Genomic DNA, 25,833 nt, shown 5'->3' on the forward strand with positions numbered 1-25,833 from the left:
ACAATCTAAAGGATAGAGAGGAAGTCCAACCTATCACACCTTTTAAACCTAAATCGATATTTTTTCCTTCCCATGTCAAAGGGAACTGGGTTGAGTCATTCAGCCAGCTAGTACAGGACGACGTCAAAAAGATGAATATCAAAAATAAGAAATCGAACCTGACGACAAATGAACAGAAGGCACTCAAGGATTTAAAAGGAAATAAGGAGATCACCATCAAACCCGCCGATAAAGGCGGGGGCGTGGTGGTTATGGATACAGTGTGGTACGAAAATGAGGTCTTACGACAACTGGGGGACAAAGACACTTACCAGAAGCTTAGATCCGACCCGACAAAGAAAATTATGGATAAGCTAAAGACCATACTAGACATTTACCAACGAAATGGCACTCTGACGGAGAAAGAATCCAAATTCCTATGGATACCAGAACCTGTGATCCCAGTTATCTACGTGTTACCCAAGGTACACAAGGATCCCTTGGTACCCCCTGGACGCCCAATCGTTGCAGGGATAGACTCGGTGACGTCTAATCTATCCGAGTTTATTGATTATTACCTGCAACCTTTGGTATTGGGTAACCCATCACATCTGCGAGATACCAAAGATATCCTGCAAAAAATACCTAATCTAGAATGGAAAGATGGATACACACTTATAACAGCAGATGTGAAGTCGTTGTATACGATTATTAACCACCAACAGGGAATCGATGCCATCTCAAGCACTTTATCTAACAGCACTTTAGAACCAAATCTCCAAGAATTTTTAATACAGGGTGTGACCTTCATTTTAGAAAATAATTATTTTATGTTTAAGGGTGATTTTTATGTACAGCGGGTCGGGACAGCAATGGGCACCAGGTTCGCTCCAAGTTATGCGAACTTATTTATGGGACAGTGGGAACGTGATTTTATATGGAATAATAATCCGTTCGGAGCGAGCCTGGTGTCCTGGACCCGATACATTGATGACGTTCTGTTTTTATGGAGAGAAGAAAGATCACTTTTAAATGACTTTTGTTCTTATCTAAATACCAATAATTTTAACATCGAATTCACTTTCAATATTAGTGAGTCGTGTGTTAACTTTCTAGATATCACTATTTATTCAGAAAACGGAGGTTTGAAGACTAAAACGTATACCAAACCGACCGACTCACAGAGCTATATCCATGTGGGAAGCTGCCACCATAAGAACTGGTTGAAATGCATCCCACAGGGACAGTTCAAACGAATTAAAAGAAACTGTACGGAGGACCAGACCTATAGAGACCAAACCGCAGTAATGGCTCAAAAATTTAAGGAAAGTGGATACGATCCAATGATTATTGATAAAGAGAGAGAAAGGGTGGATAAAATTGAACGTGTTGCTCTGCTCCAAAACAAAGGGCCTCAAGTCCAGGTAGATAATAAAAAGTATGCCTTCATCACTAACTACAGCCAACAACACAAGCAATTGGAACATTCCATTAAAAAGAACTGGAATCTATTAAGAAGGGATCCTATTATAGGTATGGATCTACCCGAGAGACCATCTTTCGTCTACAGGAAGGTTGCCAATCTGGGTAACCATTTGACAAAAAGTATGCATCCATCTAACCTGGAGAGACGTCAAATAAGAACCAAGGGGTTCCACAGATGTGGAAGTTGTTGTGCATGTATTAATATCAAAGGGGATAGAAAGGTGGAAAAAGTGAACATCAATGGAATGGAACACCAAATTAGGGAATTTATTACATGCAATACCAAAAATGTGGTATATGCCATCGGGTGTACGTGCAATTTATTCTATATTGGCAGAACATCCCGGCCACTTAAGATTCGATTAAGTGAGCATATCAGGAATATCAAGAAGGGAATAGAAACGCATTCCCTCCCTTTGCATTTTAAAACATACCTCAATAGTTCCCCCAATGAAATTAAGATATTCCTGGGAATCAAATATGTGGAAGGACATTGTCGCCGTAGGGACATAGATGTTCAACTGGCCAAGATAGAAATGCAAACTATTTATAATTTTAACACCCTTAAGCCCAATGGCATTAACTCAGACTTCGAGCTAAAATAGTTTTTATAAATGGTTTTTAAACAGATTTCAATTATGCCTTTTATAGTATGTATATTATGTAGTTATTTATTCCATTCTTCATTTGTCTCTATCTAAGGTTAATCGCGTATGCCCACAGTCTGTATGGGCGGAAGTCAGACACGTATGAATGGCATTATCTCCCGATCATGTGAGAGTGGCAGTGATCACATGACCGGGTATAGGAGATGCCTAGAATAGCGGAGATGAAGGAAGCTATTCAGAGCGTCATCACATAGTGAGGCGGACGCAACCATGGACGTCAGCACGTTTACGCGAACCCGGAAGTGTCGGGATCTCGCGTACTAATGCGTGATGACGGGGACGCCGCCAGAGACGTCATCGCGGTGCCGCGAACCCGGAAGTGCCGGGGTTTTCGCGTAACACCGCGAGATTTGAATCATACAAAAGGACTGGACATATGCATACAAGGATAAGCCTTGAAAAAGGACTCAGATCGAGTCTGAAATGCGTCGGCGGGCAGAGGCATTGGACTGGACTGGGGGACTGTTATCCTGCAGCAGCGTGTGATCCTGATTGTGCCCGGGCGATCGTGGAATCATTCTTGCATGCTCACTTTGAACTATATTGACTTATGGTTCACTGGCCATCTGGTAACTACCTCCAAGTTCTTTATCTGATGCACTAGCCACTTTGGAATTTTTTATTGTGTGCAAATTGTATATTGATGTTTTGATGTTTTTATATGTATGTGATATCCCCATGTTATAGATTAAAACAGTATACACTATGTCATGTATATGCTCTTTTTTCATGTACAAATGAATACAAGTTGAGCAGAAGGAAGCGTATGACATATACAAGTGTATACAGAGAAAGGATTACACTCATAAAAGGAAAGTAATAAATTATTTTATTTATCCTATGCTGGTGGTGGTTGAACCTACCTTTTTTCTATTGTATACCTAGCCAGGGTCAATAAGCGTGCAGGAAAGATCTTGGCGGACAAGCTACACCCTGGCCACAACCTGTTTGAACCCCTTCCGTCAGGCAGACGTTTTAGGTCCATCCCAGCAAAGACGACGAGAACGACAAAAGGCTTCTTCCCAATAGCTGTCCACCAACTAAACCGTATTGAACATACCAAATACTAAATAAACTCGAACTTTTCTAGATACATGTGAAATGTATGTGATGTATGTTTATGCCTCTCTTCCCACCCCCTTTGTGTTCCCTGATTGATGCTGCACCGTTACCACAAAAAATTCCAAGCATACGCAAGTATACCTGGCCAATAAAGATGATTCTGATTCTGAAAAGCCTCCACAGTATCCATGAAAACATCTCCATGTGGCCGGTCTCTGGCCCACATCCTTCACTCGCTCCTGGTACATAACAGAAGCCATGGTCTGCTAAATCAGGGTTCTCCTCCTGCGAGAATACTGATGTCGAGACCTGGCCCTAGCTGCCAAGAAAAGCTCTCTCCTCCTCCAGGTATAACTCTGCACAATAGAGCAAAGGGTTAGAAGCTGCATCAGGCTCTCACTTGCTGGGTCAAACAGCAGTAAAGCCCAAAATATCAGAAACACAGGCAGAGACAGTGCTACTGAATCGGCCATGATTGCTGCAATGAGGTGAGCAGGCCCACCCTCCTTCTCTCCCTCCCTCTACCCCCTCCCTCTCTCTAGTGACCTCATCTTTGTGAGCCTAAAAAGTCCATTTGTAATGACATTCTGATAGAAATGCAGGGTAAACCCGGGTTCAGTGTGAAAGGTGCCGACGCGGGTTGTCCCTGCTTCAAAAGCATGTGTGAATGGGTCCCAACCCGGGAATGTCCCTGCTTGTCCCGGGAACTTATTTGGGTTTGTCTCTGCATTTCTGGTGTGAATGGGGTATAAGTAAGTAAATTTATTGGTAAACCATTATGTTATCCTGTGTACACTGCTGACTCCTGTAACTTACTATTTCTGTGCTGTCAGTTTTCGCTTCAACTACTGGACTTCTACATTGTTTACCCTATATGTATCAACCTTAACAGGACTACCACATTGTCACCTATATGTTGGCCTCTGGTGTATATACCCTCATTTGTGAAACTTTTACAAATCAAGATTGCACAAACCATGAGAGCCATTGTTTAAAAACAGAAATGTTGGTGCCAACTACAACCCTTACCCTTAAAAATGCCAATGAATACCTTAGTTTATGCTTCCAATATGACATTTAGTATGTCATAAGGAGAAATGGCAGTATGTTAAATAGAGTTCTCTCATATGCCTTGACTTACCAATTGAAAAAGCCTAAAGGTAAAATTTGATGGTCTAATGAGTTACTAACAGGGTGATCCAAATTGGTGGTCAGTGGATGAGGGCTTTTGAGAAAGTCTATCTAATTGCTTGTGTTATAGGAGCATGATGCTAAAAAGTTTTTGGCAACTGGTGGACCCTCTCTTTTTGGAAAATATTTTTGTGCCACTCACTGAATTATTTAAATGGTGCCCTCTTACACTAACATTGTTCAATATAGGTTTCTTCTTGTCTAGTTATGTTAAAGTGAATTAATGACGTTTACTTCACTTTCATTTTTGATATCATTTAAAAATTGTAATTGGTTATGAGATTTGATTAAATTGGCACTTTTTATTCTTTAGATTGTTAACTAAAGATTACATTTACTAAAGCTTCTAAAAATGAAAAAAAGTGGTTGTGTTACCCATAGCAACCAATCACATTTTACCAATATTTTTGTTTATTTCATCCTAAAAAATTATAGACTGAATCTGATTGGTTGCTAAAGGAAACACCACCACTTGTCTGTTGTTAGTTTTTTGTTTTGTAAATTGACCCCTAAATGTCTGTGTTTCTATTGACCAGGCACAATATTAAGTACATACCTTTTGATTAGGTTGAGCCACAACAAAACAGCAAACATTGCCTCTGTGGTATTGGTTTGACATGTGCCATTTTCCACTACAAGCAACAATAAACAGATATGGGAGGAAAAACATTTTTAATTTTTACTAAAGTAATATTTATTAAGTTTCGTATATGAGAAGGGTACATCAAAACCTGTACATGCTGAATAAACCAGTATACATCCCATATGGATAAGTAGAGACTCGTTGAGAGAGATAGTGGGCGGTATTCAATGAGCCGGAATCGCCAAGTTTTATGGCGATTCTGTGTTTTTTTCATGTGTGCCGGCGATTTTATGAGCTGTATAAGCGAATCACCCTATTCAACGTCGTCTATTCGCCGCTGACGACCGGTGAATGAAGCACCAATCGCCAAATGTGATTCTCTACAAATCGCCGGTATTTGTCTATAGGAATTTTCATGGGGATTCGCCGGTAGTCGACGGGAATCACCCATGAATCGCCAAAAGTGTATTCAATGTGAAGTTGGCGATTCTTATTTCTTGTTTCATATCGCCGTTCCTCACCGAGTGTCCCTCGTCATCTTTTTATGGTGAACTTTTTTAGGAACCTGTGAAATAATTGGTTTTAAGTGTTCAATTTAACTCTGCAAGTGTAATGTATTATTATTTGCTGCCCTGTTGTGATGTGATGGTCGTAGAAGTGCTATACAAATATATATTTAATTTTTTCTGGTATTTTTTTTTTCTCCCACAACGCACTGTTCTTACCCATGGTGCACCTCACTTACCCATGATTCTCCTCCCCACCTCACTCCTTCGTTTGGCCTTTGAGGAGATTACACAGCTTTTGCAGTCTGCTGTATTGGAAACGTTTTTGTAGGGTAATTTGCGTTTTTTTGCATTTCACTGCAATTTCTTTAACACTGACTACAGTAATGGAGCTGTTCAGGGATACTATTGTTGTTTTCATGCTGAATGCCAGTGTGGAGGAGGAGGTAGATATGATGGAACATGACACTAGTATTCCGGCGATAGCTCCATTAGGTGAGTCGGTGCGGGTTTCAGTCCCACGTCCACGCCACTTTCGTACTAGGCGTGAACTGGGTGATCTCACCGAGGCGGAGGTGATTTCTAATTATCGCCTTTCGTCTGCGGCAATCCATATGCTGTACGATCTCATGGAGCCAGACCTGGTAGCACGGAAACGGGGCAATCACGCACTCACCGGTTTCCAGAAACTGTTGGGTGCGTTGCATTTTTTTGCGTCGGGCACATTCCAGCCCACTTTAAGCCAAACATGCGGTTATTCACAGCCAACCCTCTCCCGCTGTATAGCACAGGTCATAAAGGCATTCCGCAAATTAACGACCCAGTATATTAAATTTCCTGATCAAGACAGCGAATGGAATGAGATCAAATTTGGCTTTTTCTCAAAATGGAAGTTTCCCAGTGTTTTGGGCGCGATCGACTGCACCCATGTGGCGTTCAAACCACCGCGTGCATCAGAGGAATGTTTTCGGAACCGAAAACACTTCCACTCGATGAACGTTCAGGTGGTTTGCGACCACCAAATGAAAATAACCAACCTCCTTGTGGGTTTTCCTGGGTCGACCCACGACTCGTTCATTTTAAGCCAGTCCGCCCTGTATGCCGATTTCGAGCACGGCCGAATGCCGGACGGCTGGCTGTTAGGTAAGTAGTATGTTTTTTTTGGGTGGGGGGGGGGGGTTTGATTTGTCTTGAAATCCAGACATTGTTAATAATGTCATATTTTTTTTTTTGGTTTCCATAGGTGATGCGGGTTATCCCAATAAGGACTGGCTCCTGACCCCATTATCTGATCCTGTGGGCGAAGCTGCTGAAAGGTACCAAAGGGCTCACACGACAGCGAGGGCTGTAATTGAGCGAACCTTCGGTGTCCTTAAAAGCCGGTTTAGATGTTTAGACATGACCGGCGGAGCCCTTTTATACTCACCGGCAAAGGTTTGCGGCATAATTAATGCTTGTTGTATTTTACACAACATTTGCATTGCAAACCGTTTGCCGGTGACCGTGGATGCTGCGGTTTTCCGGCATGGGGACCTTTCAACAGCTTTGCTCGCCGGTATGAATGAACGAGTGGATGCGAGAGCTCGACTCATCCGGTCATATTTTGCCCAATGTGAGTATTTGTAGTCCAAAGTTTGTGGCTTGTTTGATTAGTTATATGATATTTAACACTTTTCATTAATTTATGTTTTCTAGAGTTCCGTTTGGGCACGTTAGTGTTTTGGCCTGTTGCCGTTGTTCCTTCGGTTTTCTACGGTTCTTTTCCATTGTTGTGGATGTTTGCCGCTGTTGTTGCGTGGCTGCTATCCCAAGGCTACGTTTCAGTTATCCCGTGAGTATCGCTCCGCCTGTGGGAAGGAGGGGAGGGTTTGGGCCCTGTGAGGTGTCACTAACCCCTTTTTTTTATTTTCCGCAGCCTATTCCTGCTTAATACTTTCTGGAGGGCCCTACAAGCAGCTGGATCCTGTGTGCAGCGGATGAACCCCTGATGTGTGAGGGCTGCTGGCAGGTGTGGGTGCGTGATGCCTTTCCCATGGGCTACTGTGCAGTTACCCGGTGAGTATCGCTCCCCCTGGGCGAAGGAGGGGAGGGTTTGGGCCCTGTGAGGTGTCACTAACCCCTTTTTTTTATTTTCCGCAGCCTCTTCCTGCTTGATAATTTCTGGAGGGACCTACAAGCAGCTGGATCCTGTGTGCAGCGGATGAACCCCTGATGTGTGAGGGCTGCTGGCAGGTGTGGGTGCGTGATGCCTTTCCCATGGGCTACTGTGCAGTTACCCGGTGAGTATCGCTCCAGCTGGGGGAAGGAGGGGAGGGTTTGGGCCCTGTGAGGTGTCACTAACCCCTTTTTTTTATTTTCCGCAGCCTATTCCTGCTTAATACTTTCTGGAGGGCCCTACAAGCAGCTGGATCCTGTGTGCAGCGGATGAACCCCTGATGTGTGAGGGCTGCTGGCAGGTGTGGGTGCGTGATGCCTTTCCCATGGGCTACTGTGCAGTTACCCGGTGAGTATCGCTCCAGCTGGGGGAAGGAGGGGAGGGTTTGGGCCCTGTGAGGTGTCACTAACCCCTTTTTTTTATTTTCCGCAGCCTATTCCTGCTTAATACTTTCTGGAGGGCCCTACAAGCAGCTGGATCCTGTGTGCAGCGGATGAACCCCTGATGTGTGAGGGCTGCTGGCAGGTGTGGGTGCGTGATGCCTTTCCCATGGGCTACTGTGCAGTTACCCGGTGAGTATCGCTCCCCCTGGGGGAAGGAGGGGAGGGTTTGGGCCCTGTGAGGTGTCACTAACCCCTTTTTTTTATTTTCCGCAGCCTCTTCCTGCTTGATAATTTCTGGAGGGACCTACAAGCAGCTGGATCCTGTGTGCAGCGGATGAACCCCTGATGTGTGAGGGCTGCTGGCAGGTGTGGGTGCGTGATGCCTTTCCCATGGGCTACTGTGCAGTTACCCGGTGAGTATCGCTCCAGCTGGGGGAAGGAGGGGAGGGTTTGGGCCCTGTGAGGTGTCACTAACCCCTTTTTTTTATTTTCCGCAGCCTATTCCTGCTTAATACTTTCTGGAGGGCCCTACAAGCAGCTGGATCCTGTGTGCAGCGGATGAACCCCTGATGTGTGAGGGCTGCTGGCAGGTGTGGGTGCGTGATGCCTTTCCCATGGGCTACTGTGCAGTTACCCGGTGAGTATCGCTCCCCCTGGGGGAAGGAGGGGAGGGTTTGGGCCCTGTGAGGTGTCACTAACCCCTTTTTTTTATTTTCCGCAGCCTCTTCCTGCTTGATAATTTCTGGAGGGACCTACAAGCAGCTGGATCCTGTGTGCAGCGGATGAACCCCTGATGTGTGAGGGCTGCTGGCAGGTGTGGGTGCGTGATGCCTTTCCCATGGGCTACTGTGCAGTTACCCGGTGAGTATCGCTCCCCCTGGGGGAAGGAGGGGAGGGTTTGGGCCCTGTGAGGTGTCACTAACCCCTTTTTTTTATTTTCCGCAGCCTCTTCCTGCTTGATAATTTCTGGAGGGACCTACAAGCAGCTGGATCCTGTGTGCAGCGGATGAACCCCTGATGTGTGAGGGCTGCTGGCAGGTGTGGGTGCGTGATGCCTTTCCCATGGGCTACTGTGCAGTTACCCGGTGAGTATCGCTCCCCCTGGGGGAAGGAGGGGAGGGTTTGGGCCCTGTGAGGTGTCACTAACCCCTTTTTATTTTCCGCAGCCTCTTCCTGCTTGATAATTTCTGGAGGGACCTACAAGCAGCTGGATCCTGTGTGCAGCGGATGAACCCCTGATGTGTGAGGGCTGCTGGCAGGTGTGGGTGCGTGATGCCTTTCCCATGGGCTACTGTGCAGTTACCCGGTGAGTATCGCTCCCCCTGGGGGAAGGAGGGGAGGGTTTGGGCCCTGTGAGGTGTCACTAACCCCTTTTTATTTTCCGCAGCCTCTTCCTGCTTGATAATTTCTGGAGGGACCTACAAGCAGCTGGATCCTGTGTGCAGCGGATGAACCCCTGATGTGTGAGGGCTGCTGGCAGGTGTGGGTGCGTGATGCCTTTCCCATGGGCTACTGTGCAGTTACCCGGTGAGTATCGCTCCCCCTGGGCGAAGGAGGGGAGGGTTTGGGCCCTGTGAGGTGTCACTAACCCCTTTTTATTTTCCGCAGCCTCTTCCTGCTTGATAATTTCTGGAGGGACCTACAAGCAGCTGGATCCTGTGTGCAGCGGATGAACCCCTGATGTGTGAGGGCTGCTGGCAGGTGTGGGTGCGTGATGCCTTTCCCATGGGCTACTGTGCAGTTACCCGGTGAGTATCGCTCCCCCTGGGGGAAGGAGGGGAGGGTTTGGGCCCTGTGAGGTGTCACTAACCCCTTTTTTTTATTTTCCGCAGCCTCTTCCTGCTTGATAATTTCTGGAGGGACCTACAAGCAGCTGGATCCTGTGTGCAGCGGATGAACCCCTGATGTGTGAGGGCTGCTGGCAGGTGTGGGTGCGTGATGCCTTTCCCATGGGCTACTGTGCAGTTACCCGGTGAGTATCGCTCCCCCTGGGGGAAGGAGGGGAGGGTTTGGGCCCTGTGAGGTGTCACTAACCCCTTTTTATTTTCCGCAGCCTCTTCCTGCTTGATAATTTCTGGAGGGACCTACAAGCAGCTGGATCCTGTGTGCAGCGGATGAACCCCTGATGTGTGAGGGCTGCTGGCAGGTGTGGGTGCGTGATGCCTTTCCCATGGGCTACTGTGCAGTTACCCGGTGAGTATCGCTCCCCCTGGGGGAAGGAGGGGAGGGTTTGGGCCCTGTGAGGTGTCACTAACCCCTTTTTATTTTCCGCAGCCTCTTCCTGCTTGATAATTTCTGGAGGGACCTACAAGCAGCTGGATCCTGTGTGCAGCGGATGAACCCCTGATGTGTGAGGGCTGCTGGCAGGTGTGGGTGCGTGATGCCTTTCCCATGGGCTACTGTGCAGTTACCCGGTGAGTATCGCTCCCCCTGGGCGAAGGAGGGGAGGGTTTGGGCCCTGTGAGGTGTCACTAACCCCTTTTTATTTTCCGCAGCCTCTTCCTGCTTGATAATTTCTGGAGGGACCTACAAGCAGCTGGATCCTGTGTGCAGCGGATGAACCCCTGATGTGTGAGGGCTGCTGGCAGGTGTGGGTGCGTGATGCCTTTCCCATGGGCTACTGTGCAGTTACCCGGTGAGTATCGCTCCCCCTGGGGGAAGGAGGGGAGGGTTTGGGCCCTGTGAGGTGTCACTAACCCCTTTTTTTTATTTTCCGCAGCCTCTTCCTGCTTGATAATTTCTGGAGGGACCTACAAGCAGCTGGATCCTGTGTGCAGCGGATGAACCCCTGATGTGTGAGGGCTGCTGGCAGGTGTGGGTGCGTGATGCCTTTCCCATGGGCTACTGTGCAGTTACCCGGTGAGTATCGCTCCCCCTGGGGGAAGGAGGGGAGGGTTTGGGCCCTGTGAGGTGTCACTAACCCCTTTTTTTTATTTTCCGCAGCCTCTTCCTGCTTGATAATTTCTGGAGGGCCCTACAAGCAGCTGGATCCTGTGTGCAGCGGATGAACCCCTGATGTGTGAGGGCTGCTGGCAGGTGTGGGTGCGTGATGCCTTTCCCATGGGCTACTGTGCAGTTACCCGGTGAGTATCGCTCCCCCTGGGGGAAGGAGGGGAGGGTTTGGGCCCTGTGAGGTGTCACTAACCCCTTTTTTTTATTTTCCGCAGCCTCTTCCTGCTTGATAATTTCTGGAGGGACCTACAAGCAGCTGGATCCTGTGTGCAGCGGATGAACCCCTGATGTGTGAGGGCTGCTGGCAGGTGTGGGTGCGTGATGCCTTTCCCATGGGCTACTGTGCAGTTACCCGGTGAGTATCGCTCCCCCTGGGGGAAGGAGGGGAGGGTTTGGGCCCTGTGAGGTGTCACTAACCCCTTTTTTTTATTTTCCGCAGCCTCTTCCTGCTTGATAATTTCTGGAGGGACCTACAAGCAGCTGGATCCTGTGTGCAGCGGATGAACCCCTGATGTGTGAGGGCTGCTGGCAGGTGTGGGTGCGTGATGCCTTTCCCATGGGCTACTGTGCAGTTACCCGGTGAGTATCGCTCCCCCTGGGGGAAGGAGGGGAGGGTTTGGGCCCTGTGAGGTGTCACTAACCCCTTTTTATTTTCCGCAGCCTCTTCCTGCTTGATAATTTCTGGAGGGACCTACAAGCAGCTGGATCCTGTGTGCAGCGGATGAACCCCTGATGTGTGAGGGCTGCTGGCAGGTGTGGGTGCGTGATGCCTTTCCCATGGGCTACTGTGCAGTTACCCGGTGAGTATCGCTCCCCCTGGGGGAAGGAGGGGAGGGTTTGGGCCCTGTGAGGTGTCACTAACCCCTTTTTATTTTCCGCAGCCTCTTCCTGCTTGATAATTTCTGGAGGGACCTACAAGCAGCTGGATCCTGTGTGCAGCGGATGAACCCCTGATGTGTGAGGGCTGCTGGCAGGTGTGGGTGCGTGATGCCTTTCCCATGGGCTACTGTGCAGTTACCCGGTGAGTATCGCTCCCCCTGGGCGAAGGAGGGGAGGGTTTGGGCCCTGTGAGGTGTCACTAACCCCTTTTTATTTTCCGCAGCCTCTTCCTGCTTGATAATTTCTGGAGGGACCTACAAGCAGCTGGATCCTGTGTGCAGCGGATGAACCCCTGATGTGTGAGGGCTGCTGGCAGGTGTGGGTGCGTGATGCCTTTCCCATGGGCTACTGTGCAGTTACCCGGTGAGTATCGCTCCCCCTGGGGGAAGGAGGGGAGGGTTTGGGCCCTGTGAGGTGTCACTAACCCCTTTTTTTATTTTCCGCAGCCTCTTCCTGCTTGATAATTTCTGGAGGGACCTACAAGCAGCTGGATCCTGTGTGCAGCGGATGAACCCCTGATGTGTGAGGGCTGCTGGCAGGTGTGGGTGCGTGATGCCTTTCCCATGGGCTACTGTGCAGTTACCCGGTGAGTATCGCTCCCCCTGGGGGAAGGAGGGGAGGGTTTGGGCCCTGTGAGGTGTCACTAACCCCTTTTTATTTTCCGCAGCCTCTTCCTGCTTGATAATTTCTGGAGGGACCTACAAGCAGCTGGATCCTGTGTGCAGCGGATGAACCCCTGATGTGTGAGGGCTGCTGGCAGGTGTGGGTGCGTGATGCCTTTCCCATGGGCTACTGTGCAGTTACCCGGTGAGTATCGCTCCCCCTGGGGGAAGGAGGGGAGGGTTTGGGCCCTGTGAGGTGTCACTAACCCCTTTTTATTTTCCGCAGCCTCTTCCTGCTTGATAATTTCTGGAGGGACCTACAAGCAGCTGGATCCTGTGTGCAGCGGATGAACCCCTGATGTGTGAGGGCTGCTGGCAGGTGTGGGTGCGTGATGCCTTTCCCATGGGCTACTGTGCAGTTACCCGGTGAGTATCGCTCCCCCTGGGCGAAGGAGGGGAGGGTTTGGGCCCTGTGAGGTGTCACTAACCCCTTTTTATTTTCCGCAGCCTCTTCCTGCTTGATAATTTCTGGAGGGACCTACAAGCAGCTGGATCCTGTGTGCAGCGGATGAACCCCTGATGTGTGAGGGCTGCTGGCAGGTGTGGGTGCGTGATGCCTTTCCCATGGGCTACTGTGCAGTTACCCGGTGAGTATCGCTCCCCCTGGGGGAAGGAGGGGAGGGTTTGGGCCCTGTGAGGTGTCACTAACCCCTTTTTTTTATTTTCCGCAGCCTCTTCCTGCTTGATAATTTCTGGAGGGACCTACAAGCAGCTGGATCCTGTGTGCAGCGGATGAACCCCTGATGTGTGAGGGCTGCTGGCAGGTGTGGGTGCGTGATGCCTTTCCCATGGGCTACTGTGCAGTTACCCGGTGAGTATCGCTCCCCCTGGGGGAAGGAGGGGAGGGTTTGGGCCCTGTGAGGTGTCACTAACCCCTTTTTTTTATTTTCCGCAGCCTCTTCCTGCTTGATAATTTCTGGAGGGCCCTACAAGCAGCTGGATCCTGTGTGCAGCGGATGAACCCCTGATGTGTGAGGGCTGCTGGCAGGTGTGGGTGCGTGATGCCTTTCCCATGGGCTACTGTGCAGTTACCCGGTGAGTATCGCTCCCCCTGGGGGAAGGAGGGGAGGGTTTGGGCCCTGTGAGGTGTCACTAACCCCTTTTTTTTATTTTCCGCAGCCTCTTCCTGCTTGATAATTTCTGGAGGGACCTACAAGCAGCTGGATCCTGTGTGCAGCGGATGAACCCCTGATGTGTGAGGGCTGCTGGCAGGTGTGGGTGCGTGATGCCTTTCCCATGGGCTACTGTGCAGTTACCCGGTGAGTATCGCTCCCCCTGGGGGAAGGAGGGGAGGGTTTGGGCCCTGTGAGGTGTCACTAACCCCTTTTTTTTATTTTCCGCAGCCTCTTCCTGCTTGATAATTTCTGGAGGGACCTACAAGCAGCTGGATCCTGTGTGCAGCGGATGAACCCCTGATGTGTGAGGGCTGCTGGCAGGTGTGGGTGCGTGATGCCTTTCCCATGGGCTACTGTGCAGTTACCCGGTGAGTATCGCTCCCCCTGGGGGAAGGAGGGGAGGGTTTGGGCCCTGTGAGGTGTCACTAACCCCTTTTTTTTATTTTCCGCAGCCTCTTCCTGCTTGATAATTTCTGGAGGGACCTACAAGCAGCTGGATCCTGTGTGCAGCGGATGAACCCCTGATGTGTGAGGGCTGCTGGCAGGTGTGGGTGCGTGATGCCTTTCCCATGGGCTACTGTGCAGTTACCCGGTGAGTATCGCTCCCCCTGGGGGAAGGAGGGGAGGGTTTGGGCCCTGTGAGGTGTCACTAACCCCTTTTTTTTATTTTCCGCAGCCTCTTCCTGCTTGATAATTTCTGGAGGGCCCTACAAGCAGCTGGATCCTGTGTGCAGCGGATGAACCCCTGATGTGTGAGGGCTGCTGGCAGGTGTGGGTGCGTGATGCCTTTCCCATGGGCTACTGTGCAGTTACCCGGTGAGTATCGCTCCCCCTGGGGGAAGGAGGGGAGGGTTTGGGCCCTGTGAGGTGTCACTAACCCCTTTTTTTTATTTTCCGCAGCCTCTTCCTGCTTGATAATTTCTGGAGGGACCTACAAGCAGCTGGATCCTGTGTGCAGCGGATGAACCCCTGATGTGTGAGGGCTGCTGGCAGGTGTGGGTGCGTGATGCCTTTCCCATGGGCTACTGTGCAGTTACCCGGTGAGTATCGCTCCCCCTGGGGGAAGGAGGGGAGGGTTTGGGCCCTGTGAGGTGTCACTAACCCCTTTTTTTTATTTTCCGCAGCCTCTTCCTGCTTGATAATTTCTGGAGGGACCTATAAGCAGCGGGATTTGCAGTTTCTTTTGCTGGTCTCTGGACGGGGAAGTCTCCAGCGGGTGAACCCCTAAAGTGTACAGGACCTGCAGGACCAAAGGCTGTACCTGTCATGTGCGAGCACATTCATTAAAACCAAATCTGGGGTGAGTATGGAACTACGTGGGGGACTGGTGGTGGGAGGCTATAGGAGACAGTCACCGATCATTAACCCCTTCTTTCTTCTTTGCAGTTTCTTTTGCTGGTCTCTGGACGGGGAAGTCTCCAGCGGGTGAACCCCTAAAGTGAAAAAGACCTGCAGGACCAAAGGCTGTACCTGTCATGTGCGAGCACATTCATTAAAACCAAATCTGGGGTGAGTATGGAACTACGTGGGGGACTGGTGGTGGGAGGCTATAGGAGACAGTCACCGATCATTAACCCCTTCTTTCTTCTTTGCAGTTTCTTTTGCTGGTCTCTGGACGGGGAAGTCTCCAGCGGGTGAACCCCTAAAGTGAACAAGACCTGCAGGACCAAAGGCTGTACCTGTCATGTGCGAGCACATTCATTAAAACCAAATCTGGGGTGAGTATGGAACTACGTGGGGGACTGGTGGTGGGAGGCTATAGGAGACAGTCATCGATCATTAACCCCTTCTTTATTCTTTGCAGTTTCTTTTGCTGGTCTCTGGACGGGGAAGTCTCCAGCGGGTGAACCCCTAAAGTGTACAGGACCTGCAGGACCAAAGGCTGTACCTGTCATGTGCGAGCACATTCATTAAAACCAAATCTGGGGTGAGTATGGAACTACGTGGGGGACTGGTGGTGGGAGGCTATAGGAGACAGTCACCGATCATTAACCCCTTCTTTCTTCTTTGCAGTTTCTTTTGCTGGTCTCTGGACGGGGAAGTCTCCAGCGGGTGAACCCCTAAAGTGAAAAAGACCTGCAGGACCAAAGGCTGTACCTGTCATGTGCGTGCAAGGTGTTAAGTAATGTTGTTTCTCATCAATAAATTTTACATGTTTATTCACCTCTCGTCCATGAAACCAGTTCATGTCAAATGGAATATAGCTAGCTTGAGTTTGTGTTTGATTTTGGTAGAGTTTTTAAACTATTGAAAATAGTGATAAATCAATCAATTATATGGTCAAATCTAAGTTATCTAAGCTATGGGAACACTCTCCCAAAATCATTTGCTTTCTGAAACTATCACCCTGTAATAGGCCCAGAAATTCGCTTTTTGGATCAATCACTACTGTTATGAGATGGCGGGGATTGCTCCCAATATTTCACTGAGACACCTTCAGAAATCTATTTAGGTGTATTTGGCAAGAATGACATATTTAAGGAAAAGCATCAGTGAAATATAAACCCAAAAAGTACTTGGTGTAAACCGGCACCAATCTGGAAACTCCTAGCTTGTATGCATGTAAAATAAAAAAAAAACCTTAATATTTATCTGACACTGACCCTTTATCATTTTTTTCAGTCGTTTCAAAAGAAAATGGTTCACAACTGAAAAATGGAATAATACTCATCTGATACCTTTTTAATAACATTCAGAAGCAAGAAAGCAGTCAATATATTTGAAAAACTTTATTTAACTTTTTTTCACATGTTAAATTCCGAAATAAATTAATACCATGGTAAAGACTTTCCCGGTGTCAATTCTTCATCCTTACCGTCGGTATAACCTGCAAAAAAGGAGAGCAAAGTTTTGAAATTGGTATCAAAAACCTATTTGGGAAAAGATGTGAGTTGCAAGCTGTGGGCACCGGATGCAGAGTAAGCGTTGTGGTAACGCACAAGCCAGCCACACTTCAAATGCGCCTGGTCTGTGCGTTAGCACAAGGGACAAGATGTGACTTGCAAGTTGTGGGCACCGGATGCAGAGTAAGCGTTGTGGTAACGCACAAGCCAGCCACACTTCAAATGCGCCTGGTCTGGGCGTTAGCACAAGGGACAAGATGTGACTTGCAAGTTGTGGGCACCGGATGTGGGCACCGGATGCAGAGTAAGCGTTGTGGTAACGCACAAGCCAGCCACACTTCAAATGCGCCTGGTCTGGGCGTTAGCACAAGGGACAAGATGTGACTTGCAAGTTGTGGGCACCGGATGCAGAGTAAGCGTTGTGGTAACGCACAAGCCAGCCACACTTCAAATGCGCCTGGTCTGGTTGTTAGCACAAGGGACAAGATGTGACTTGCAAGTTGTGGGCACCGGATGTGGGCACCGGATGCAGAGTAAGCGTTGTGGTAACGCACAAGCCAGCCACACTTCAAATGCGCCTGGTCTGGGCGTTAGCACAAGGGACAAGATGTGACTTGCAAGTTGTGGGCACCGGATGCAGAGTAAGCGTTGTGGTAACGCACAAGCCAGCCACACTTCAAATGCGCCTGGTCTGGGCGTTAGCACAAGGGACAAGATGTAACTTGCAAGTTGTGGGCACCGGATGTGGGCACCGGATGCAGAGTAAGCGTTGTGGTAACGCACAAGCCAGCCACACTTCAAATGCGCCTGGTCTGGGCGTTAGCACAAGGGACAAGATGTGACTTGCAAGTTGTGGGCACCGGATGTGGGCACCGGATGCAGAGTAAGCGTTGTGGTAACGCACAAGCCAGCCACACTTCAAATGCGCCTGGTCTGGGCGTTAGCACAAGGGACAAGATGTGACTTGCAAGTTGTGGGCACCGGATGCAGAGTAAGCGTTGTGGTAACGCACAAGCCAGCCACACTTCAAATGCGCCTGGTCTGGGCGTTAGCACAAGGGACAAGATGTGACTTGCAAGTTGTGGGCACCGGATGTGGGCACCGGATGCAGAGTAAGCGTTGTGGTAACGCACAAGCCAGCCACACTTCAAATGCGCCTGGTCTGGGCGTTAGCACAAGGGACAAGATGTGACTTGCAAGTTGTGGGCACCGGATGTGGGCACCGGATGCAGAGTAAGCGTTGTGGTAACGCACAAGCCAGCCACACTTCAAATGCGCCTGGTCTGGGCGTTAGCACAAGGGACAAGATGTGACTTGCAAGTTGTGGGCACCGGATGTGGGCACCGGATGCAGAGTAAGCGTTGTGGTAACGCACAAGCCAGCCACACTTCAAATGCGCCTGGTCTGGGCGTTAGCACAAGGGACAAGATGTGACTTGCAAGTTGTGGGCACCGGATGTGGGCACCGGATGCAGAGTAAGCGTTGTGGTAACGCACAAGCCAGCCACACTTCAAATGCGCCTGGTCTGGGCGTTAGCACAAGGGACAAGATGTGACTTGCAAGTTGTGGGCACCGGATGTGGGCACCGGATGCAGAGTAAGCGTTGTGGTAACGCACAAGCCAGCCACACTTCAAATGCGCCTGGTCTGGGCGTTAGCACAAGGGACAAGATGTGACTTGCAAGTTGTGGGCATCGGATGCAGAGTAAGCGTTGTGGTAACGCACAAGCCAGCCACACTTCAAATGCGCCTGGTCTGGGCGTTAGCACAAGGGACAAGATGTGACTTGCAAGTTGTGGGCACCAGATGTGGGCACCGGATGCAGAGTAAGCGTTGTGGTAACGCACAAGCCAGCCACACTTCAAATGCGCCTGGTCTGGGCGTTAGCACAAGGGACAAGATGTGACTTGCAAGTTGTGGGCACCGGATGTGGGCACCGGATGCAGAGTAAGCGTTGTGGTAACGCACAAGCCAGCCACACTTCAAATGCGCCTGGTCTGGGCGTTAGCACAAGGGACAAGATGTGACTTGCAAGTTGTGGGCACCGGATGTGGGCACCGGATGCAGAGTAAGCGTTGTGGTAACGCACAAGCCAGCCACACTTCAACAAATGCGCCTGGTCTGGGCGTTAGCACAAGGGACAAGATGTGACTTGCAAGTTGTGGGCACCGGATGCAGAGTAAGCGTTGTGGTAACGCACAAGCCAGCCACACTTCAAATGCGCCTGGTCTGGGCGTTAGCACAAGGGACAAGATGTGACTTGCAAGTTGTGGGCACCAGATGTGGGCACCGGATGCAGAGTAAGCGTTGTGGTAACGCACAAGCCAGCCACACTTCAAATGCGCCTGGTCTGGGCGTTAGCACAAGGGACAAGATGTGACTTGCAAGTTGTGGGCACCGGATGTGGGCACCGGATGCAGAGTAAGCGTTGTGGTAACGCACAAGCCAGCCACACTTCAAATGCGCCTGGTCTGGGCGTTAGCACAAGGGACAAGATGTAACTTGCAAGTTGTGGGCACCGGATGCAGAGTAAGCGTTGTGGTAGCGCACAAGCCAGCCACACTTCAAATGCGCCTGGTCTGGGCGTTAGCACAAGGGACAAGATGTGACTTGCAAGTTGTGGGCACCGGATGCAGAGTAAGCGTTGTGGTAGCGCACAAGCCAGCCACACTTCAAATGCGCCTGGTCTGGGCGTTAGCACAAGGGACAAGATGTGACTTGCAAGTTGTGGGCACCGGATGCAGAGTAAGCGTTGTGGTAGCGCACAAGCCAGCCACACTTCAAATGCGCCTGGTCTGGGCGTTAGCACAAGGGACAAGATGTGACTTGCAAGTTGTGGGCACCGGATGTGGGCACCGGATGCAGAGTAAGCGTTGTGGTAACGCACAAGCCAGCCACACTTCAAATGCGCCTGGTCTGGGCGTTAGCACAAGGGACAAGATGTGACTTGCAAGTTGTGGGCACCGGATGTGGGCACCGGATGCAGAGTAAGCGTTGTGGTAACGCACAAGCCAGCCACACTTCAAATGCGCCTGGTCTGGGCGTTAGCACAAGGGACAAGATGTGACTTGCAAGTTGTGGGCACCGGATGCAGAGTAAGCGTTGTGGTAACGCACAAGCCAGCCACACTTCAAATGCGCCTGGTCTGGGCGTTAGCACAAGGGACAAGATGTGACTTGCAAGTTGTGGGCACCGGATGTGGGCACCGGATGCAGAGTAAGCGTTGTGGTAACGCACAAGCCAGCCACACTTCAAATGCGCCTGGTCTGTGCGTTAGCACAAGAGACAAGATTTGGGGACAAGATAGATTAGAGGGTGCACTTGGGTATTACTCACCAATAGGTATGTAGCTTTGGCATTCTCCCCGTTTTGGATTTTAGGAGTTCAAAATCAATTTCCAATGCACTGCACCCTGAAAAAATGAAAAAAAAAAAAAAGGTGTTTGCACTGGGTGTAATTTTGATAAATATTAACAAATGGTTTAAAGGTTGCATTACAAGGGTAGAAATGTGGGATCAGATTGCTCTTTTTATGGCCCATTATTACATCCACCATATGTAAGGAGCTTTCATCATTTCCCAACAATTATCAATGCATGCACGCGCATGCATTGCATAACTGTTACGCCCAACTCCTTAGTGAACACAGCTGTAGAAAAAATTTGCAAGGGTTAAATAATCATAAGAAAAGACAAACTGAAAGTAGGAGAAAAGAAAGCTTTGTATATTAACATAAAAACAAACAACATGTAAAATAAATGGAAATATACGACCGTGTTCACTGTGCAGGGTCCTCCTCCGCCGGTCCCGGCCTTTGGGCGGTTGAAGCTCGAGCAGGAGATGTGCGATGTGGTGGCGTCCTTGGTCTTTGGCTGGAGGGTGGAGGAGGTGGATACATTCCAGCGTAGCCTTGGTATGCCTGAGAAGATCCAGCCCACGATGTTTGGAGATGCGCAGGCTCCTGATGCCGACTTGATGAAGATGGTGGCATCCACGGTGAAGGGGTGGCTCTCGCTGGTTGTCCCACGTTGTCCGGATTGTATCTCCGCTGCAGGGAACTGGCGATCATCATGCAGCTTGCCGCAATTTGTGTCTGGCAGGTGGAAATTTGTCTCAGGGTCTCCTGTTGACACGCTGCATTCTCAACCAACTTGTAGATCCCGGTCATCATCACCTGGTTATCCTCTCGACGTCTGCGTTCGGATTCCACCCAGTCTTCATGCCGTCTTCGCTCTATTTCGGCCCAATCCTCCTGGCGTCTTCGCTCGATGTCGGACATCGTTGTGGCCAGTGTTTCAAGATGCTTCTCCATGGCTGTCATCCTCTGCTCCATCATGATCCGGTACTGGTTCTGATGATCTTCTATTTCAGATGCCAATTGCCGGACTCTATGGACGCGCGTTGGAGCCTGTTCTCTCTGGATGTCCTCCACGAGCTGCATTCCGGCTATAAAAAAAAAGGACAAGATAAATAAATTTTATCGATTCCACACAATGTAATCTTTAAAAAAATAAAAAAAAACCACAAGGTTACAAACAAATGGCAAAAGCTTACAATCCATCAGTGGTGGTCTGGTGGGATCCACCTCCTCCTCATCTTCAGACGCTTCCTCGATGTCCTGGATGGAATGATGATAACTTGGAAGCTGATGGGCCAATCCTCCACTTGCTGTAGATCCTTCTTCACCCAGTGGGGTTTGCAAGCTGCTGTCTTCAAATCCTTGAGAGGTGTCTTCTGTTTGAATGGACGATTCAAACTGACTGATCGAGTACAGATCCAGGGTGATGGTCTCTTCCTGTGTTGACGGTTCTTCAGCCGGTTGGCTTACATGGGTGTCTTCTGTCCGATCTTCAGCAACGACAACTGTTGAAATGAGAATATACATTTTAGAACATTGCAATATAATTTTAGAGAGAGCAAAGTAGTACAAATAATTACCCTGCTCCTGAGTTTGCGAAGGTGCTGTTTCTGCAGGTGTTGTCTTCCGTCTTCTTCGTTGCGCAGGTGGAATTTGCGCTTCCAGAGCATTCAACACTTCTGCTCTGCGGACATTGGACTCCACAGAGCCTGGAACACCTTCCACCATGATTGGATTCATGTGTTCCTGGATGGCTCGTTCCCACGGCTGCCATGAAACTTGTAATGGTGGTCCGCCTCCAGTCCCAATTAGATGTTGCCTGACTTGGCCCATCTTCCGTTTTGTGTGCCGTCGACAATCATTGTATCGTTTGTGGCATTTGTCGATCGACCTGACGTTGCCACTCACTGCTGTAATCTAAGATGCAAAACATCACATTATAAACAATCAAATAATGCACTTTTTTAAATGGATTTATTTTAATAAAAAAAAAAGCAATGAACCTTCTCTGCAATCGAGGCCCATATTCTTTTACGCTCTCTACTGCTCGTTTCCTGTCTTCTTTGTCCACACAGTTGGTCATAGAACTTGTGGACCATTTCAACCAGCACGTTGCTTTCTGCAGTAGTGAACGGGATGCTCTCTTCTTCTCCCTCGGCAAGTTGGTCTAGGGGAACCTTTTTTTTCCTGCCAGGTTTCTTTCTCGCTACGGGTGGTTGGACCCCAGAACCACTGGGTTGTTCGTCCAGTGTTCTGTCTGTAGCCTTTAAAAAACAAACAGTGTCAGCAAAATTACACATAGATTTAGCATATATTAAACATTAACTTCATGATGTATTAAGTATTTGGCCACGCCCCTTTCCGTCATATGTTGTTCGCCTGCATCTTTCTGCGTTTCAGCAAAGAGAACTGCAAAATGCCGGCGATAACCGGAAATTATCACGGACTGTATTCATATCTGAGCTGGGTTCCCCAGACTGCTGTATATAGGGGACATCACAGGGCTGTATGTCGGACAATAATAGGATGTTATACTGAATAATCCAAACAGGTTATTCAATTAGGATGAGTATGTGTGCTACTGGAGGGAAATATTCCCTCATGTTATATAAATGGCTGTAATATGTTCCCTAAGCTTTGTATACTGTATCCCATACGGCTACATATGCATATGAAGGCAAGAAGAGCGTTTTATGAACACAAGAGAAACTGGGAGGATAAGCGTTGCCCGTGGTTACGTCACTGCCTCCTGGTTATGTTGTTAGTAAACTGTGATGGTAGCATGAATAAGGGATTTGCTACAATGAAGTTAATTATGGCAGTCTTCCCGAATGCTTAATACCTAAAGAATATAACTGTATATCTAGAGTCAAATGGTCCGGCTAGAAGCGACCAAAAGCTTAGATTAGAATCTGTTTAGTTTGTGTATATTTTTTGGTTCTGGGATCAAAGGGCCTCTTTATATATCATGCAACCGCACCCAGCATAGGAAGGGTTAAAAATTCCAGAGGGTGGTGGAGAGGGGTGCCTTTGGGATTTAAGTGGGTGTTTGCAGGGAGAGAGAGGCAGAGAAGTGTCCGAGCGTCAGCGCTGGGAGTTGTGGACTAGCGTGTCCTGGCCATCTGATGTTAATCTGAAGGATAACATGGTAAGGTTCTGATAATGTGAATAATACTGATGACCTTTCTGTATATAATGTATATAGACTTTAAATGCTGATTTTACATGTAGAACCCGTGTGTAAAATAAAGGTAATACTTTGGTATCTTTGCTATTGTTTATTCCTGTGCAATCTTTGGAACTAGGAGTGACCCCGGGGCTCTGCGTGAGGCTTAAGTCGCGCTGCGCTGCTGCATGATCCCGGGATCTTCACACTGGTTGCCAAGGGGGGGGGTGTCAGCAGAGTAGGTGAGCAGGCTATCAACGCGGCGGGGGACTGGACCAGCTGACACGCTGATCTAAGTCACATTTGCATCATCCTTTACCCCGCCACCCTGACAGTGTGCAGATCTACTCTGCTGAGAGCGGCTGTTACAGCATCCTTTCCTGTCCCCACCCCCCACCCCTCCCCACTGCTCTCAACAGCAGAGTGGACTTAGGATGCAGAGTTTGAAAAGTTAACCTGCTCTCATGCAGGGTTCGTGATGCGCAGCAGCAGCAAAATATATAAAACCTACAGTCATCGGCGTCCGGTGGCCACTGTTTAATGGGTCCCGGCGCCCACTTTTAGGGTAAAATACGCGCTAGTGCGTTGTTGCGAAACCTGTCTATTCATCAAGTTTTAAAGAAGTTACCTGTGTCCTTCTCCTTTTAGTTGTTTGTCTTGATTGAGGTGTTCCTTCTCGATCTCCATGCTCCATGTCGTCCTGCACCGGCCGGCCAGGGTTACTTGTGGATATCCTATCACCATCTTCCTCCCTTGTAGTCATCTCCACTGGACTCGTCTCACCTGAAATAGAAAGAAGAGGGGAAAGGGGTTCCACGGTCCTTGTCCGATGAGACATTCCTGTGGAATATAAACACAGATATAGCAATATTAATTTACATTTTTTTACCTTTACTGTGCAATTAACCTACCTAAAGAAAATTTTGTGAAAATGACACTTAGGGGCGAGGCAAACCCAAGTGGGGTGCAAGGTGCAGGCACGCTTGTCAGGGATGCTGGGGTGTAGTGGGGGGGATCCCGACATGCTATGTTCGTGACCCAGGGCCCCCATTTTAAAATGGCTGCAGGTTTTTTTTTTTTTTTTTCCTTTTTTTTTGGCTGCAGTCATTTTAAAATGGGGACTCACGACCACGCCCAAAGCATGAAGGGCACCCACCACAACACTCCAGCACCCCAAACAAGCATGCAGCATGGCCGCACATGGCACCCACACATGATCCACAATAAAAAAAAACCCAAACAGGCAATTTTGTGAAAATGACACTTAGGGGCGAGGCAAACCCAAGAGGGGTGCAAGGTGCAGGCACGCTTGTCAGGGATGCTGGGGTGTAGTGGGGGGGATCCCGACATGCTATGTTCGTGACCCAGGGCCCCCATTTTAAAATGGCTGCAGGTTTTTTTTTTTTTTTTTTCTTTTTTTTTGGCTGCAGTCATTTTAAAATGGGGACTCACGACCACGCCCAAAGCATGAAGGGCACCCACCACAACACTCCAGCACCCCAAACAAGCATGCAGCATGGCCGCACATGGCACCCACACATGATCCACAATAAAAAAAACCCCAAACAGGCAATTTTGTGAAAATGACACTTAGGGGCGAGGCAAACCCAAGTGGGGTGCAAGGTGCAGGCACGCTTGTCAGGGATGCTGGGGTGTAGTGGGGGGGATCCCGACATGCTATGTTCGTGACCCAGGGCCCCCATTTTAAAATGGCTGCAGGTTTTTTTTTTTTTTTTTTCTTTTTTTTTGGCTGCAGTCATTTTAAAATGGGGACTCACGACCACGCCCAAAGCATGAAGGGCACCCACCACAACACTCCAGCACCCCAAACAAGCATGCAGCATGGCCGCACATGGCACCCACACATGATCCACAATAAAAAAAACCCCAAACAGGCAATTTTGTGAAAATGACACTTAGGGGCGAGGCAAACCCAAGTGGGGTGCAAGGTGCAGGCACGCTTGTCAGGGATGCTGGGGTGTAGTGGGGGGGATCCCGACATGCTATGTTCGTGACCCAGGGCCCCCATTTTAAAATGGCTGCAGGTTTTTTTTTTTTTTTTTTACCTTTTTTTTTGGCTGCAGTCATTTTAAAATGGGGACTCACGACCACGCCCAAAGCATGAAGGGCACCCACCACAACACTCCAGCACCCCAAACAAGCATGCAGCATGGCCGCCCATGGCACCCACACATGATCCACAATAAAAAAAAACCCAAACAGGCAATTTTGTGAAAATGACACTTAGGGGCGAGGCAAACCCAAGTGGGGTGCAAGGTGCAGGCACGCTTGTCAGGGATGCTGGGGTGTAGTGGGGGGGATCCCGACATGCTATGTTCGTGACCCAGGGCCCCCATTTTAAAATGGCTGCAGGTTTTTTTTTTTTTTTTCCTTTTTTTTTGGCTGCAGTCATTTTAAAATGGGGACTCACGACCACGCCCAAAGCATGAAGGGCACCCACCACAACACTCCAGCACCCCAAACAAGCATGCAGCATGGCCGCACATGGCACCTACACATGATCCACAATAAAAAAAACCCCAAACAGGCAATTTTGTGAAAATGACACTTAGGGGCGAGGCAAACCCAAGTGGGGTGCAAGGTGCAGGCACGCTTGTCAGGGATGCTGGGGTGTAGTGGGGGGGATCCCGACATGCTATGTTCGTGACCCAGGGCCCCCATTTCAAAATGGCTGCAGGTTTTTTTTTTTTTTTTTACCTTTTTTTTTGGCTGCAGTCATTTTAAAATGGGGACTCACGACCACGCCCAAAGCATGAAGGGCACCCACCACAACACTCCAGCACCCCAAACAAGCATGCAGCATGGCCGCACATGGCACCCACACATG

General features: G+C 49.2%; 1 protein-coding gene and 1 long non-coding RNA gene across 3 annotated transcripts; one reads left to right on the forward strand and one right to left on the reverse strand.

The window, feature by feature from the left end:
* Positions 1 to 15,632: 15,632 nt before the first annotated feature.
* On the forward strand, positions 15,633 to 16,407 carry LOC146063392 (uncharacterized). The gene is made up of 2 exons (XR_014471574.1): positions 15,633 to 15,735; positions 16,243 to 16,407. It is a non-coding gene; the product is annotated as an uncharacterized LOC146063392 (long non-coding RNA).
* On the reverse strand, positions 16,157 to 23,884 carry LOC146063391 (uncharacterized). 2 transcript variants are annotated; one of them, XM_083175723.1, is made up of 6 exons: positions 23,614 to 23,884; positions 21,823 to 22,083; positions 21,400 to 21,736; positions 21,016 to 21,324; positions 19,799 to 20,907; positions 16,158 to 16,447 (listed from the first exon to the last, which is right to left on the reverse strand). In XM_083175723.1, exons 1-5 carry the CDS (start codon positions 23,821 to 23,823, stop codon positions 20,240 to 20,242), a joined length of 1,785 nt encoding a protein of 594 aa, XP_083031849.1. In that variant the 5' UTR covers positions 23,824 to 23,884; the 3' UTR covers positions 16,158 to 16,447; positions 19,799 to 20,239. The 2 variants fall into 2 exon arrangements, with proteins under 2 accessions (XP_083031848.1, XP_083031849.1); XM_083175722.1 differs by having other exon boundaries at positions 16,157 to 16,447; positions 21,016 to 21,736.
* Between the last annotated feature and the right edge of the window lie 1,949 nt (positions 23,885 to 25,833).

The sequence above is a fragment of the Crinia signifera genome, chromosome 3 (assembly GCF_055691185.1).
Source record: "Crinia signifera chromosome 3, ASM5569118v1, whole genome shotgun sequence".
NCBI classification, from domain to species: Eukaryota; Metazoa; Chordata; class Amphibia; order Anura; family Myobatrachidae; genus Crinia; species Crinia signifera.

Coding starts and splice junctions, on each gene's coding strand:
- LOC146063391 (XM_083175722.1), bottom strand. CDS start 23,823: ATGTCTCATCGGACAAGGACCGTGGAACCCCTTTCCCCTCTTCTTTCT. Junction 21,737..21,822: donor GGGCCTCGATTGCAGAGAAG/GTTCATTGCTTT, acceptor TTTGCATCTTAG/ATTACAGCAGTGAGTGGCAA. Junction 20,908..21,015: donor CAGACCACCACTGATGGATT/GTAAGCTTTTGC, acceptor TTTTTTTTATAG/CCGGAATGCAGCTCGTGGAG.